An 18,333-nucleotide genomic window follows, 5' to 3' on the forward strand; every position below is an offset into this window, starting at 1 on the left:
TCCACTCATCACTGTGTATATTTGAATATTCACTGTGTATTTTTTGAAGATCGCTGTGTATATCTAAACCGATCACTCTGCATATTTCTGGCATCACTATTAATGTATTCGTGACAGACTGAATTAGGCAGGAGATGAGACGCCCATCGTTCTGTGATGTCCCGTCCTCTTAAAAATAACGTCGCCTAACCCAAACCTTTTTATGGCCAAAACTGACCGTAATTTTAAATGAAATCGGCTCACGAAAATGATGTACTGTCCCGTTTTCTGTTTGAGTCCTCTGACTTACTCGGAAAGGTTAGGAGAGGAAACTTTCAAGTTAACATTTTTCATGACGTTATGGGACTCTCCGGCTAGATCTTTATGTGGTGATCTGAAGTGGGTCGTCTTCAAAGCGTGAGCTGGAGGATACAATATTAATTTCTTTCTCAGAGCACCAAACGTTTGGTGCTCTGAGAGTTCGGCTTGAGGATGTTGAGAGCATCTCCCTAACTCTTGTAGAAAATGCTGAGCTGTACTTTATGTTCAGAACATAACTGACAGAAACATGATCCCTATCTACCCTGAAGAGAAGGTACTGCTCATTAAGACTGCTCATTGCCCAGTCGATAGAGCTTTGCTTCACACGTGTCGGGTCCCCGGTTCGAGTCTCATACAGCCCAGGTGTACAGCTTACTATTTTTTTCAAGAGTTAAGAAGACCCTCAACTTGTTCATGCAGAACTCTCCCGACAGTAAGCGGAACCTCTTGACAGAAATTAATATTCTCCATGTCAGTACATGAACACTTTGAGAGTCCAATTCCAACAAGATATTTCTACAAACCCATCAGGGATACCCTGAACAGCAACACTAGAATAATCGAAGGATATAATGACATTAAGAGATCGTGGATGACGTAAGTTCTTTACATCAAGCACATTCCCTTATCAACAAAAAAGCGTAAACAAAAATCCGTGTGGCGAACTTTTACCCGTAATGATACACTCTCATTACATACAGAAATCACAATAGTGTGATGCATCCAATGAACAAATACACAAGGGCCGTGACGAGGGTTCAAACCTACGTCCGAGAGGATCCCAGACGCTGCCTTAAGACGTGGTTATGTCTTTATCATACATGGTTATCATACACTCTCATGATCGGCTGGTCAACCTAGATGGTCGGAGATAAGGAACAATCTTATATAGATTTGGAAACATGTTGGTTATTTCTTTTCCGAGTTGAGCGCTTCAACTTTGACTGTATTATCGAGCCTTCGCTACTGCGGGGGCTTGTTTTCTTACGTATAAATTATCAACAAATTTAAGTTTTCTTCTTCATAAACATAGGAATATAGGTTATTGCATAAGGCCGGAAATTCCCCACGAGAGAGCTCCTAATTAATCCAAGATAGCTATTACGTGAGGCAGCTTGAATTTAATGTTAGACAGCTCCTATTTAATGAAAAGCAGCTCCTATTTAGACGAGCCGTTGCCTAGTCCTTATTGATAAACTGGCCCGTTCTCTAGTCCCGGCCTAATGATCTGGGGTTAGATTCACTAAGCAGTTACGCAAGTACTTACGAACGTGTACATCTTTTCTCAATCTTTGACGGCTTTAGTTACATTTATTAAACAGTTTACAAGCATGAAAACTTCTCAATCAACTGTTGTTATTGTTATAAACAGCCTCCTGGTGCTTCGGAGCTCATTAACTGTTCAATGATTGTAAACAAAATCGCAAAAGAATAATAAAAGATGTATTGGTTCGTAAGTGCTTGCGTAACAGGTTCGTGAATCTGGCCCCCGGTCCGTGTGCCCGCCCCGTCCACTACTCTCCTTCTCACTTGACCCACTCTCTCGCCCACAGCAAGCAGATGGCCATCGAAGTGGACAACCTCAACGCCCGGGTGATCGAGGCCGAGACCCGCCTCAAGTCCGAGGTGACCAAGATCAAGAAGAAGATGCAGATCACCATCACAGAGCTCGAGATGAGCCTCGACACCACCAACAAGTCCAACATCGACCTCCAGAAGACCGTCAAGAAGCAGGCCATCTCCCTCCAGGCAAGCAATAACTCTTACACTGTTACTGACCTAGATCACACACTAGAAAGTGAAGGGACGACGACTTTTCGGTCCATCCTGGACCATTCTCAAGTCGATTTGTAAATGGTCCAGGACGGACCGAAACGTCGTCGTCCCTTCACCTTCTAGTGTGTGGTCTGGTCAACATACTTCAGCCACGTTATTGTGACTCGTCGCCTGCAACTTTTTCACTGCTACAAGACATTTGATTTGTTAACTATTTTGAGTCGCGCGCACCTCGATGCAGCTGCGTAGTTTAGGCAATAATTTAAGTCATTGCAAAGTAGCTTATAGACGATTTTTGAGTAAACTTAATATTATTGTTTGTCTGAAAATTGGAATAGAATATAATTAAATTTGTCGTTAAGTTGTAGTAATATATCAAACATTTTTTTACTTTGTAAGTTTAATGAAGTGGTTTTATATACTGAAAATAATCAGCAGTGACCAAGTTTTGTAAGGGTTGAAAAGGAGTCTTAAGTATCTGGCATTTCGAATAGTAGGATTCAAAAATGGGAACAATATTCTGAGCGATCAGAGAGGTCTAGGTATATGCGGTGTTGTCACTGGAAGAAGAGAAGGTGTCAGTGGCATCAGTGTAACGGGAGGTGTCAGAGAGAGAGAGGACTAACACCCAGCTTATCTTCCCTGGACAGGAGCTACAAGCCCACTACGACGAGCTCCAGCGACAGCTCCAGCAGACCCTGGACCAGTATGGTGTGGCCCAGCGCCGCATCCAAGCTCTCACAGCAGAGTACGAGGAAGCCCGCGCCAACTTCGACGCTGTAAGTCATCATCTGTGCCGCCTTCCTCCACCATGACCCTCACCCCCCTCCCTTCACCAGTACCTTCACCACGTCCCCGTCCCCCATTATCACCTCCCCGTCCACCCCTCACTAACATCTCACACTCCCTCAAAGCTCACACAACATTCATGGCTAATTGTGAAACATTCACGATAACATACAGTAAATAGCCCTGAAAATTTCCCTGTAAGCCAAACTCCTGACAAGCCAATGACACTGATACTAGATACTAAACGTGACAATGTGTTCCAACAGGCCATCCGCGCCCGCCGCTCTGCAGAGTTGCAGTACGAGGAAGCCTCCGCCCGCCTCAAGGACCTCACCACCATCAACGTCAACATCAGCAACGCCAAGGCCAAGCTGGAGCAGGAGCTCTGTGTCATCGCCGGGGACTACGACGAAGTCAGCAAGGAACTCAGGGTGAGTCGCCCGTGGGATTAGTTTATGTACTCAGGTGTGCTTGTAGGGACACTCGAACCCTGGGTGTGTGTGTAGTGTAATTTGTATTTTATTAAATGGGCGTGTATATTTGTGTAGATTGTTAGTTACTTAACAGCTGAGCAAGTAATAACAGCTTTGTTACCTCCAACAGCTGAGCGAGGAGAGACTCAGCAAGACCACCATCGAGCTGAAGAGGTCCATCGAACTCCTGCACGAAGAACAGGAGCGTTATGTCAAGATCGAGTCCATCAAGAAGTCCCTCGAGGTCGAAGTCAAGAACCTCACCATTCGCATCGAGAACGTCGAAGCCAATGCCCTGGCCAGCACCAAGAGGATGGTATCCAAACTCGAGGCCCGGGTATGTACCCAGGAGGCGTAATATCAAAGTGGCGTTGGTTCGACGTTGAATCAACGTTGATGACGTCGAACTGACGTTGCTCTTGGATATTATCCCGGCATATTATGTGGGGACATAGCTAGGTGGGGAGCTGGGTACGTGGTTAAAGTGGGCTTGGGTACTTGAATACGTGGAGACCTGGCTACGAGGTTAGGTGGGTACCATGGTACCTGGTTAGGTGGGAACGTAGCTACGTCGTTAGATGGGGACCTGGATATGTGGTTTATTGGATACTTGAGTACATGCTTAAGATACGATAAAAAAGGAGGTTCACCTCCTTTTTTACATATCCATACATATTACATATCCTCCTCACCGTTACCAATGTAACGGTTCTATTGTTACGTAAAGTATGGTGACAAATAAACACAGACACTAAGATACTATATATGTATTTGGTCGAATATACAGAAGTACACAGGTGATACTTTGGTGTGAGTTGAGCGCACTGAGCGTCGGTACAGTATCTCGCAAGTGTCTGCTCTAGACCACACTTGAAAGTAGACTGACCAATGTTTTATTTTTCAAACACTCAGAGAAGCATCTTTACAGGACCGTAAATGAGAGGCGCTTTTACCTGGAAGGTTGTAGGATTATTAGTAACCTCAATGATTTTCCCATTGGTACATCACGCAAATGTGCCTTCACTTGTACATTAGTAACCTCCCTGTGGTGTCACCATGTAGGTTCACGACCTGGAGCTGTCCCTGGACGAGGAGCAGCGTCGTCACCAGGAGACCATCAAGATCCTGAGGAAGAAGGAACGCAACGTGAAGGAACTGGTTCTGCAGTGCGAGGAGGACCACAAGAATATCCAGATCCTGCAGGAGACCCTCGACAAGACCTACGAGAAGATCAACATCTACAAGCGCCAGCTCAACGAACAGGTTCGTAGTACACGATGTTCGTCTTGGAGCTTCGTTAGTTACGTCTCGCATTTTCCTCAACGTATTTGTGCCTCTACGGTTTTAAGCTCGATAGAAGCTCGTTAAGAAGAAGGTTTTAAGCTCGGTAAGAAGAAGGTTTTAAGCTCGTTAAGAAGAAGGTTTTAAGCTCGTTAAGAAGAAGGTTTTAAGCTCGTTATGTTCGCCAGTTGGTGGGTACAGTATAAGCTTAATGTTCTTGATTAACAGAACACTTGCGTAGTCACTTAACATATTTGTACCTCTTACTGCTATATCATGGCGGCTTAGTCTTTATTTACAAAGCTCGTTATGACCTCCGAGGCTCTAAGAGGTGATATTTTAAACTTAATCAAATGAATTGTTGTTGTAACGTGTACGTGTGGTACCATAGCACTAACGAGTACGTGTGGTACCATAGCACTAACGTGTACGTGTGGTACCATAGCACTAACGTGTACGTGTGGTACCATAGCACTAACGTGTACCTGCGATACCATAGCACTAACGAGTACGTGTGGTAACGGATATTATCCTCCACGTTGCAGGAGTCTGTGTCGTCGACCAACTTGACCCGCGTGCGCAGGTTCCAGCGCGAGTTGGAGGCGGCTGAGGAACGCGCAGAGACCGCCGAGAGCAACCTGTCGATGATCCGTGCCAAGCACCGCACCTTCGTCACCTGCCAGACGACGCAGCTGCCCGGAGGAGAGACTGTGGTGGTGAAGGAGACTATCACCCAGAACTAGAGGGCTTCAGAGCTTCAAGTCACCCTTACATACCCCCCACTTCAATAACAATATACCGTGTCTATTGTCTTAATCGTGATAGACATTGTCAGAATTATCTCTCTCTTGCTAAGAGATTTTTTAATTTAAGAATCTATTAATGTTAAAATTACTTTAATACTAACTTGAGAAAATGTAAGACGAATCTTCTATGGGATGTAATATCGACCTATATACATTGTAACCCAAAACACACTGTAATTCATCCTCAGACTTATGTATTTAATTTGTTTGTAAATAATTGGATGTAATAAATGATTTGTCATACAGCAACGCGTGTGAGTACTATAGCTTAAGGAACCCGCGATGCAATGTGTTGGTATGGGACAACGCGAAGTCTTCAGCGGCCACCGGTGTTGAGCTCGGGGGAGCAATTCGGAGATAAAAGAGAAAGTCCCAACAGAGTCTACCCTGAAGGCGGGAAGCTCTCTCCCAGGCGGGAAGCTTCCTCTTAGGGGGTTCATGTCTGCTCCACGGACTTTTAGAGTTTAAACCATCGCCAGGGAGACTCTATATGAACAATATTAAGCTCGTTGAAGAGATATTTGTCTAGCATTTCTCGAATTATTGCTGCATTGAATTCAGGATAATGGTACAATGCTATAATTAGCACTCTGTGTCAATCATGTTGAGCCTTTTAACCTTGAACTTTTGTGGTCATTAGGTGGACCTTGAATTATTTTGGGTCATTACAAAATGGGCCTTGACCCATGTGGGTCATTACGAGGTTGACCTTTTGGGTCACTACGAAGTGTAGCTTTAACCTCTTGGATCATTACGAGGTGTTCCTTGAAACTGGTGGGCCAATACATCTTGAGCCATGAGAGTCATTATGAGGCAGACCTTGAATCTTGAGGGTCACTACACGGTGAACTTTGAACCTTGTAGGTCATTACAAGGTGTTCCTTGAACCTTGTGGGTTATTGCAGTGAACTTTGATTCTTATGTCGTTATAAGAACCAATCTGAACCTTGAGCACCATTACAAGGTTGACCTTATGTAGGCCTACCATTACAAGGTGTACCTGGACCCTTGTCGATCGATCAACAAGGAGAGTGGCCAATACCCTGGAGGTAATGTAGCATGATGGGCCGGGATACTACGACCACTGACTCTGGAACACCACAACCCCGAGGTCTTCCCCCCAAGGTTCCGCCTCCGCCCCCAGGCTGGGGTCTATTGGGGCTGGTGCGGACACCTTACTGGGACTTTCCTCCACCATCAGTGCTAATATAAAGCTCTGGGTTTATGGAGGGTTGGAGTCAGAGCGCGTCGAGTAGTGTGGCTGGGATGTAAACACACTCTTGCCCACAGCGCCCGACCTCAACACTGGATGTCTCTAGACACGCGCACCTTCGCTGAAATTTATATTCAACTTTGCAATAAATCGCATTTTGGCTTGCAGGTGAATGCACGGGTGCTTAGTAGTGAATCGATACGCTAATTAAATAGATCAGAGGTTACGGCCAGCCAGGGAAGGCGGGTCCCTCAGACTCTTCGTTCCCAACGTTCGTACCAACACGACTTTTAAATTAGATCACATATTTCAGATACACAGCGATCAGTCCAATGTACGTTGGTCACAGGTGTTCTACTGCAACGTATTGCATTAAATCTTAGGTACTCATATTTTGGTTCAAATATAAACGGGATTACACTTGTAACTTGTATATGGATTCAGATGATTCGTATCCTAATATTTGAACCTTGACTCCGTGACAAACCAACAATTTTTTTTGTATGCATGCATCGTTTATGTAATATTACCAAAGAATTCGGATTTATGAATATTTTAACTCAATTTTTAATCTGGATTCCACCTCTTTATATCTAAGAATACTTTCTTAAACGTCTAATAGCCAATCTCTACGGCTTATAGTTTCCCAAGGCCGCTCTGGAGTGTATGAATCTACTTTCAATTGTTAATCTTGAACAAGCACTGCTGATTTAGAGCAAAATCTAATGATATACAGATGATTTATATTGAACGATAAAGCAGGAGAATGACAAATTGGAGACAGTGAATATCGTCATTTTTAGGAAAACAAGAAATTAAACAACGAGGTCTCTTTGTTGTAGTGGTGAACAAGACACCGCCACAGGTAGTGTGCGACGACGAAGCTAGCGTTTCCCAGTGTCTCTGTGTCACGGTGTCTGTCACAGTCTGTGTCACAGTCTGTGTGTCACAGTGTCTGTGTGTCACGGTGTCTGTGTGTCACGGTGTCTGTGTGTGTCACAGTGTCTGTGTCTATGTGTCAATGCCACAGTGTGTCTCACAGCGTCTGTGTCTCACAGTATCTGTGTGTCAATGTGGCGCAGTGTTTGTGTGTGTCACAGACGCAGTGTTAGTCTCCCCGTATATCTCTCTTTCTCTCAAACTTTCTCACAACAGGCTTCCCGGGGTACACAGCCTTAGTCGCGCAAGTGGTGTTTATTTGTGTATTGTAAAGCTACTAATGATCCTGTGGGGTCAACAAAAAAATAAAGAAAGTCAATAAAAGAGCTTAGTCTTCCCATATAGTTTTATTGCTCCAATATTCAATTCAAATCATCTACAACGTACTTTCTAACTCCTTAGTTTAGTGCATCTGTTAGAAACACAGAAAACGAACTGAACGAAAAGTAGGACTGCTATAGAAATGATACATAGAATCACATACAATTTCTAAGTGGTAAACTAATTTTCATTAATTCTCATTTCTCATTAATGGAAACAAAGTAAATCATTAGGGAAAATAAACACCGAGACTTTAAACCCAGAAATGGAGCTCATTCCGGAGTTTGCGCATATACACGCAGCCTAGCCCCACTTTACGAATGAAAAACATTAAATATGACTCACAAACAAATATGTTCGATTTTTGTTCAATGCTTCACTCAGTGATAGAAGCAGACTTCTAAATGCTTCAATCAATGATAGAAGCAGACTTCTAAATGCTTCACTCAATGATAGGAGCACTTCTAAATGTTTCAATCTATGCAGCAGATTTCTAAATGCTTCACATACATAACGTAGACACAGATGTTTACCGACAGAACCAAACAATCTAACCTAGGACCAACTATGCCAAGAAATATAATATATAATATTAATTTATGGACGAGAAAATATTTTTTTTATTATATAGTATGGAGAAGATGACATCATATGCCTTTGGTGACGCTATATAGCCAGGACGAGCATACATACTATAAGGATGGCAGGTTGCAGATTCATCCTCAAAACATCGAAGCATGGGTTCGATCCCAGGTGCACTTCTCGCTACATTTGCAAAGAATTTTCTTAATCTTGAACTCAGTTCGGGATTAAGGTATACTTGATAGTTTAAAACGAAGGCAGACAGTAGTGGTTTCATTTATCCTGGAAATACTGTAGTACTTAAACATATCATACACTAAAATAATGCACTCTGATCCCTTTCTGTTCTTAAGTGCACTAAGGTCAATGAGGATTAAAATACTTGATATGTTTTCAAAAATGTTTTAATTACTGAATTTTCATCCCTTCACAAGATATTTAATTTAGATATTTGCGCCGTTCACTAATGTATATTTAAGTTAACGTAACTAATCAGATATTCGATTTAGGATAAAGGGTGATCTCTGTGAATATTGGAGCAGATGAGATTTCTGGGTGTTGAGCCGTCAGGTCAGCTACGCGCCGACACCGCCTGGCAGCCTTCAACTGCCTTTTCTTCTCACCCAAGGAAGTCGGTACACTTGGTTTTCTGCTCCTGGCTTGCTGACTCTCACCCGTGACCTGACTTGGTGTGGTATTGTTCACGACGCTCAGCACGACAGAACAGTCAAAAGTAGGAAGAGCGCCCTCTCTCTCCATCGACTTTTGTAATACTATTTGTGCCCTCGCCTGCTCGGACTTGACCTTCAACTGCTGATGGTTGGGTGATAGTCGGAGAGTGCGGTCCGTGGAATCTTCACGGCAGTAACATACGTATATGGTGATGCTAGCGAAGACTGTGAGCAGCAGCGGCATCGCCCCCAGCACTACCTGAACAGCTACAAGTGTGTAGTCTATGTCGGGCACAGCGAGGCTCGCGTCAGCACTGAGGTAGCAGGTGAATGTGGAGCCCCGTCGTCCGTACTGCCTCCACCATGCCTCGCACGACCCGTAACCGCATCCCGCCACGTTCACCTGTAGCCTCACTATAGCTTCCCCTGGCTCCCGCTTGTCTCCAGGTGACAACGACGCATTCGTCACCTGTATTTCGTCAACCAAGTCAATACCGATTGTTGGATGATAGTCATGTATGTGGGCAGCGGCAGGTGAATCGTCAAGTGCTTCATAAAGTACCTCCTTCACCATCTTAGTCTTATTTGTTGTAATCTCTGTCAACTTCTCCAAGGAATGAGTACTTTTGTCTAGCATCTCACTTATATTATGGGAAAATGTGTGGTTAAAAAACATGTAGTCCTGCCTTGCATTGAGAGGCAGAATGAGGACGTGCCAACACAAATGGAGCTCTTGGCTTGTACAACCCTGCCGACAGGAGCTCCAGTTACAATTTGCCCTGCCCTGGACGAAGCTGGAGGCGGTGACGATGCAAAGAGTTGGCTGGAAGCCGGCGGCAAGCGTGGCCAGGCCCGGACGCAGCAGCAGGTGCAACGTCAGGTAAAACACCGGCAGTCCCAAACTGGCCACCAGGACCAGCACAGCAGCACGAAGCCGCAAGCAAAATACCCGAAGAGCCGTCACAAGTGTACCACAACAACGCCTAAAGCGGCGTACTTTTGTCTTTCGGATTCTTGATGGCAGCGGCCGCTTCCCTTGAAGTGTCTGTGTGACACCGTACATCGTGAGGCACAACACACACCACACCACCTATAATTCCCCCATAACCAGCACAACGTATTTGTCTATACAGTATACCTAGGTCATAAAAGTATTTGTGTGTATGTCTGATAACATACTCCTTGTGAAGGAGGAAATGTATATGTTTACCTCTCAGAATGTTTGGCAATATGTTTATTTGTGATGTGTGTCTATGTAAATATTAACACGTTGTACTGAATGGGGTGAGAATAGCTTGAGCTACCTCATCCCTTTGTGTGTATTTTACCTCAATAAACTTATTTCAATTTCAATTTCAGCACAACGTATGGTGGTTACACAGAATACGTCACGACAACGTGGCTGAAAATAGCCCAATCAACACATGTAATAAGAATGTTTCGACCCGTCCTGGGCCTTTAACGAGTCGCAACAAGATATATATTTATATATCCAATTTTCACTTTAGGCACTTATACAGTTTGTTATATACTAATTTCCACCGTAAACCATTTCGCTGCACATAGTAAGAGCTTTTGAGTAATGTTCCTTAAGACGATAGTTAATTAGTGGTCATTTTCCTATTACAAGAAGGGTAGAAATGACCACAGGCTGCGGTGAACGATAAGCCTCCAGTCTGTAGTCGGAATCTCAGTGACTTATATTCATCTCCACAAAGCTTGTTTCACACAGGACACCCACGGACACTGTACTGAGCTGTGTTCGGACGAGCAGCTCACGGGTCGCTGCTTGGTAATGGGTGGAGGAGCAGCTCACGGGCTGGTGGAGGATGATGGGTGGAGGAGCAGCTCAGGGACTGGTGGAGGAGCAGCCCCCGAGCGGGAGGTTGTTACTGATTGCTCCATCCTTCCCGGCCTCCCGGCCAAACACACACTGCACTTCCCAAAGTGTTACCATTCCTACATTCCTCAAATATTCCACAATACCTGCAGATATATAAATAACCGGATATATATATATATATGTATTCTAGACTGTACATATATTCCCTCCTGCATTGCTATGCCTAGTACCAAGACATATAAATCATTATGGAAACCGAGAAACTTAATACTAAATATCTGGTACTTCTGGCAATAGCGTCAGATACATCACCCTATCCCCGGAACTCAGGCAAGCATCGATGCTGTCTACCTGTGCCTGATGCTGCCTTTGTGTGTGCGCGAGATAGTAGTGTGAACGATAATGCCCGACACACTGAGTGATAGTGCTACAGGCTCACCATAGCCGTGCTACTTGGAACTTTTTGTTTCAAGTAGCGAATCTTAAACAACAATAACAAACAACGAGTGATAGTGGCTTTACAAGAATGTAAAATCAACATCATTTCTGTGCTCTCTTAACCCCCAATGTACCTTCTTGTATATCAATAAATAAATAAATAATAAAAATGTGAACCAAGACGGTTGTTATTATATACAATGCAATAATAATAACTTTATTAATAAAGGTATATACTTTTTTATCGATTTAGCTGAAAAAATCAAATCCATTATCCATTTATATTAAAAAATCATATTAGTCTGATATTGATAATTATGCATTACCTAAGCTTATGCCATTATCACCACTGCAACTCAGCCAAGCTTAGTCCATTCAGTTTGCTAAATTTGTTCGGCTTAGAATTTATGTATTAGTGAATCTTTTAATATATTTTGAATAAAGATATGACGAACTTAACGAGACAAAATAACCACAGGTCTTGCCTCCTGAATGTCCTGAATTATTTACTGTTCAGAGCTTGCTGTATCACAAACACATACAATCTGATTCTCCTCTAAGACGCATTAATTAGCAGTTCTTATTAATTTAAGTGTTAAGTTGGACCGATGATTTCCAGCCATATCCCATTGTCGCGGACTGGAAGACTGTGAGGCTTGCCCGGGTCTCCGTCAGCCAACGATTGACTCTCAAAAGGATACCACCTACAGCATTCGCCTGACTCCAGGGTACTTATTTAATACGTGGTGAAAAGGGATAAAAAAAAAACGCAGTTACAGCCCCGTTCCTGTGCCAGGTAAGTCCACTACGGGCTCACCATAGCCCGTGCTATTTGCCCCGCTTCTGTGCCAGGTAAGTTACGTGCTCACCATAGCCCGTGCTACTTGGAACTTGTTCCGAGTGGCTGAATCTATAACAATAACAACAACAGGGATAAAATTTTATGACCAAAAATCACATTCACTCCCCCCAAAAAATTACTACTTACAGGCAATTCATGCCCGTCCACCTCTTGGGAGGCTTAATCTTCATCAATCAATCGGCATAGAATGTATGATGACGTACCAAAACGTCTCGTGTATGAAGACGTACCAAGACGTCTCGCGCAGCCTAGGAAGCTAATCATGATCCCCTCAGTTGAAGGCAGACTGCACTCTTACACTAACCTTCACAACAATATGTTAAAAATCAAGTCCACCGAATCCTTTTTTGTAGGTCCCGCCCATACAAATCTTCTTTGTAGGTCCTACCCATACTGTATATATAATACTCATACACTTGGTCAATCAACCAGTCCTCACCTAATCGTCGGATATTTTAAGGATTCAACCATTCTTAAAATTGCGACGTATTAGTAAAAGTTAAAATGTCGTAATATTAACGTTTTCTATGCATCGGCATTGCTAGTTTAGCCTCGAGAATTGGCCTATTTTTATACAACCTGTCCTCTCGTATACATCGCATTTTAATATCAAAATCCCCAACGGACAAAATATGATGTACGGGCAAAAAGCGGCTTACAAACATTCACGTTTTCTGTGCGTGAGTCGCTCGGTCAGGATTGGTTAGATTCGGGTATTTTTGTACATTTTCTGTGTGTTATGGCGAAGAACAGTTCGAAAAAGTTAGAACATCACTCGAATCGTGTGAATCTTTTTATATACAGTATATATAAACAGGGTGTTTAGTGGGATTAATGAGCATTCGGTCTGTGTTGACGTGGTCGGGTTGCTGTGGTCCGCCCAATTCTCCGGTTAGGCAGCACAGTTGCATTTTTTTACGGTGTCAAATCGAGACTGAAATTGTTGGCTGAATAACCTAACAAGTTCCATCCAGTGCTTGACCCCGGAGCTAAATCCCAACACAAACAATAATACCACTTACCTTATTGATTGGCAGACCGGTATCTCGTGTACTGGGCCAAGATGTCATTCTACAAGCACTAACTATTAGTAAAATAAAGTCTATGCTACATTAATATTGATCTATATTTAACATTCTTACTCTTGGGGGTGAACAACTAGTATTAAGCGCTCTTAGACTTGGGAAGAAGCGAAACTAACTTCGATCCTGTGTTGCTTGACGTGAGCATCTGTTGAGTCTCCGGACTGCACAAGGCCTTAACTTGAGTATGGTGAGCACATAATAAATGTTACTGTATAGTATTAAGAGCAACGTAGCCATGGGGTGATAAGAGCGCTCAGCCGTAACCTTCTCCTTTGGGGGTTGACTGGTCTCTGCGTCAACCTGTCTGTCTGTGTCTGCTGTTACCCGCTGTTTTTGGCCTCAGGTGACAACAATTATTTATTGAATTGTTGTTTGAGGACGTTAAACATCTCACCGATCTAGGAATTTCATCTGAGACATTATTACGGAGTGTTGTATATATATAGATATACGTTTAATTTATGTGTAAATCGCTTAATTATAAAGGTCGATTGACATAACACACGTAATAACAAGACCTGCGCGTTAGCAACACTTCCCGCCCATTTTATAGCTACGGTTTAGTTTATATTGCTCATTAAAAAGTTAGTTAATCACCTATTGACTATTATGATTTATTAATTAATAAGTGTACACCTCATTCTCATTCATATAAATTGTGTGGTGGCGCTTGACCACTAGTTCTGGTGCATTACGAAGATGGGAGGCAGCTCAGTAAATATGTGCAACCCAGCCATCTAAAATGATAGTACCTTTATCAAGTATTTGGGAGAACGTACAAAAATTAATTGTGGCAGCCAACAATGCTATGTTTTGTACCAATAATTTTGAAGAGGCACGAACAAAATTAAGGCAAAAACGTTACTAGATATTGCACATATATGTACTATATTAGGTCTTCAGAAAGCATAAATTAGCCCTAGGCTTGCTTTGACAGATTAGGGGTTAGGCTCTTTAGTTACATTATCATTGTCTTAGCACTTGGGCTATTTGTATGTTCAACCAAATAGTTGCCTTAACTACCATCATTGTATGAGGATGGGCTTATATGTGACAACATCTGAAATGGACGAACACTTTAGTGTGTTTGGAAGAAACCATTGGGAGTCTGAGATTGGATCTGCAGTAATGTGGGGCATTTTCTCTCTTATTGAACTTATTAAATTTGAAATGTGTATAGACCACAGGCGGCAATAGACTTTCTTGACATGTTGGTGAATAGACACAGGTTGCTAATTGGGCATTAACTGTGTGTCTTTGTTCTTGTATATTTATATTGTTTCATTCTAATGACTGTTATGGAACACTGATTGGTTACGGGGTTATGCAAGTATGTAGTTCTGTTTGCCAACATTATATATAATTATGGATAGAGGTATGTCATCGTGTCGAGGACTACCAATGTTTAAACAACGGTTTAAGTAAACTCTTCTGGTGAATACTGGCGTTAAGCAGAATGTTTATGACAGTGTGACGTATATCGACAGACAGTGGGACAGTATATTGGCTGATACTATGTTTGTAGTATGTAGATAAGCAGATGAATGTTGACCTTGGTATGTTGTGAAAGCACCAGGTACGTCTACTGCGCCACAAATACTAGCGTCAATATCGGCCTTCGTGACCCGAGCAACAGAAAATAATGAAATATGCAACTAGCTAATACTATATTGACTTATGGAGCGAGGGTGAATGACTCGTGTTGTGAGCGCGCACTCTCTTTCTCTTTCACAAACACACACACCACACACATTTATACACAATGAAGGCGTGAAGATAGCCTAGTAAGGCTGACTGTGAACCTAGCCTAGTAAGGCCAACTGTGACGATGCCTAGTAAGGCTGAGTGTGAAGATATCCTAGTAAGGTTGACTGTGAAGCTAGCCTAATAAGGCAGAGTACAGATAGCCTATCAAGGCTGACTGTGAAAATAACCCAGTAAGGCCGAGTGTGACGATAGTATAATAAGGCTGACCGTGTTAGCTGCCTACACAAGATGAAGGAATGATAAAAGAACAATTCTCATAAATCTTTAATGATGATAAAATTCTACAGGTACGTGTAGTGTCTTTGATGCTCGAGGGCGTTTATTTGTACAGTTCTGAAGGGCCACATCCTTGCTGTTCAAGGATGGCACTTGTACAATTTTGAAACATGTCCTCATTGTTCAAGGACGACCTTGTACAGTTTTGAAGGATCATATCAATGTTGTTTAAGGATGGTCCTTATAGAGTTTCGAAGGGCTCTCCTGCTCGAGGATGATCCCTGGAATACACTTTCACAAGATTAGATTTAGCACATTTGCTTCCTTTGTTATGTTTGGACTCGCCGACGCTTGTATTACTCAAGAATCATAGAGTATCATCAGTACCCCGACCCGTGGGCCAAGGTGGTACTCATAGGGGCACTCAGCATGGCCCGGCCTCATGTCTCAACAGTCCTGTATCATCAGTATTGTCCATTCCTAACTCTTAAGGGTACAGTGAGTTCCCGGAGGCGGCTTGTTGCTGCTGTTCACAAAGAGAACTGCTCGCAGTTTGACTGAGATGTGCATAACAAATAAAGTTATTCTCCACAATAAATACAGCTGTTATACAATACTGACGCTAAAATCTATTTGAATTATTTTAGGAAGCAATAGTTCTTGAACAAACATTATGACAGTGGTTAATGGGTAGCTACAAGAGGCTTGAACCCAACTGGTATAGACCTGTATTGAACTGGTAACAGTGAAGATCCTAATAACGGCTGACCATGATCTCTGACGACCATTGTACAGATGTGAGAACAATATACACGTGTATCTTCCTTGGATATACTAACTTTATCGAAACGAGTGTATACTGATTGCTTCGATACAAGTGTATCTTCGTAGAGTACAGTGATTACTCACATACACGTGTATCTTTATGGGGTATAGTGACTGTTTCCGACACAATATGTTTTCATTATGGTCATAAGTGTTATGTAGCTTAATACCAAAGACGCTCAGAAAATATTTACACCCTACACAGGACCTACAAATTAGACATTATTATCTACACTCTATATAGGACGAATAACAAATACGCTCAGTAATATATATATATATATATATATATATATATATATATATACATACACCCTACACAGGACCTCTTATAGATTAAAGCCAGTAATATCTACACTCTATACAAGATTTCTTACAAATACGGTCAGTAGTATATACACTCTTAAGCTACGCAGACCTACTTACAAATACATTCTGATAATATTTATTCTATATAGGACCAATAACAAATACGCTCAAATAATATCTACATTCGATACAGGACCTCTTACACTAAAGACTAGAATTCATTTGTACACTTGATAAACTTCAGAGCTCACGTGATCCTCTCCACGAATTCTCTTCAAATTTTGTTAATACTGAGAGTTTAAACAGATTCTCAAAATCAACAATGATATTATAATTATTATTATTATTATTATTATTTTCTAGACCTGAACAGAATACACATGTTTCACAAAGTGACCTCATCTTTGGGGGGGGGGGGTAGAAATAGCCTAAGCTACTTTATCCCTTTGAGATGTATTTCTTTCTTGTCTCAATAAGCATACTTGAACTTGAACCTCACCTTCATGAAACTTAATAACCGTTTTTTTTCTTTTTGAGTATAAAGAAAGATTATCAGGATAAAGATCAGATTACCAGGATAAAGACCAGATTATCAGGATCACGCAAACTTCTAGTTTTGAAGAAAAAGTTTGAATTGCAAAATTTAAAACAGCGGCCCTGCCTAGTAACGGAGCCGATTAGGCATATATATATATATATATATATATATATATATATATATATATATATATATATATATATATATATATATATATATATATATATATATATATATATATATATATATATATATATATATATATATATATATATATATATATATATATATATATATATATATATATATATATATATATATATATATATATATATATATTCTTTAACCTACGAGTGAAGATCATACTAGGTCTTCTTCTGGACATGACAGTATGTGAGGAATACTCTGTCTTAGACTCCCAGGCAGGTTATGACCCTTACGTGCCGTAGAGTTCATAAAGTGCTACGCTGCTGACAGCTGTGTACAGTTCTTGCTTCAGGCCCAAAGACATTTTATCTAAAAGTTCTGAATAGTTTTGTGAGATAATGTGACATATTTGTGCAATTTCTAACTATTTCTCCATTTGTTACTTCTCATAATCTTGTTTCCATTATGAAATTAATTTTAGCCTATGACTATTTTAATGTTTCAGAATGCACTATTTCTTCGCATTTGAGTATTTGTGATCTGACTTCTTCTTTAAACGGAGAAAAAACTTAAATGCCAGTCAAGAAATTTTGTGCCGCCTGCCTGCGGTTGGCAAATCTTGATGACGCCTCACCCCGCAGCTGGCGAACAAGACGGATGCCAAACCGCAGCTGGAGAACAAGGCGGACGCCAAACCGCAGCTGGCGAACAAGGCAGATGCCAAACCGCAGCTGGCGAACAAGGCGGACGCCAAACCGCAGCTGGCGAACAAGACGGACGCCAAACCGCAGCTGGCAAATAAGGCGGACGCCAAACCGCAGCTGGCGAACAAGGCGGACGCCAAACCGCAGCTGGCGAACAAGGCGGACGCCAAACCGCAGCTGGCGATCAAGACGGACGCCAAACCGCAGCTGGCGAACAAGAAGGTCGTCAACCTGCGGCTGGCGAACAAAGTTGTGAGTTGCAGACTGTGCCAAATTAAGCACAGTGTAAGTTTAACCTACAGGAGTGCAGGAGCCACACTACGTTAGGCACCTTGCCTATGTTTTCTTTTCTAAAAAAGAGCGGTTGTAATACCTACTTGATATATACATACACATACGAGACACATGTAAAACACATGGTGCAGGTTCGGCTAGCACTGTGAGGCCA

The 18,333-nt window shown here is 42.1% G+C and overlaps 2 protein-coding genes across 2 annotated transcripts in view; one reads left to right on the plus strand and one right to left on the minus strand.

Annotated features, from left to right (window-relative positions):
• The window catches only part of LOC123762106 (paramyosin, long form), a 65,620-nt gene extending 57,705 nt beyond the window's left edge, over positions 1–7,915 (plus strand). Inside the window, 6 exon segments of the mRNA XM_045748423.2 lie at positions 1,854–2,049; positions 2,727–2,855; positions 3,132–3,296; positions 3,469–3,675; positions 4,401–4,601; positions 5,165–7,915. Of these exon segments, the coding sequence (XP_045604379.1) occupies positions 1,854–2,049; positions 2,727–2,855; positions 3,132–3,296; positions 3,469–3,675; positions 4,401–4,601; positions 5,165–5,362 (1,096 nt within the window). The 3' untranslated portion in view covers positions 5,363–7,915.
• A 12-nt stretch (positions 7,916–7,927) lies between these two features.
• LOC123761985 (protein tipE-like) lies at positions 7,928–13,692 on the minus strand. Its single transcript, XM_045748147.2, has 2 exons — positions 13,496–13,692; positions 7,928–11,137 (listed from the first exon to the last, which is right to left on the minus strand). The coding sequence occupies exon 2, from the start codon at positions 10,212–10,214 to the stop codon at positions 8,973–8,975; it is 1,242 nt and encodes a 413-aa protein (XP_045604103.2). The 5' UTR covers positions 10,215–11,137; positions 13,496–13,692; the 3' UTR covers positions 7,928–8,972.
• Between the last annotated feature and the right edge of the window lie 4,641 nt (positions 13,693–18,333).

This window comes from Procambarus clarkii, chromosome 34, assembly GCF_040958095.1.
Source record: "Procambarus clarkii isolate CNS0578487 chromosome 34, FALCON_Pclarkii_2.0, whole genome shotgun sequence".
Lineage (NCBI taxonomy): Eukaryota > Metazoa > Arthropoda > Malacostraca > Decapoda > Cambaridae > Procambarus > Procambarus clarkii.

What these genes read in the sequence shown, in the direction of transcription:
- LOC123761985 (XM_045748147.2), bottom strand. Translation starts at nt 10,214, where the DNA reads ATGTACGGTGTCACACAGACACTTCAAGGGAAGCGGCCGCTGCCATCA.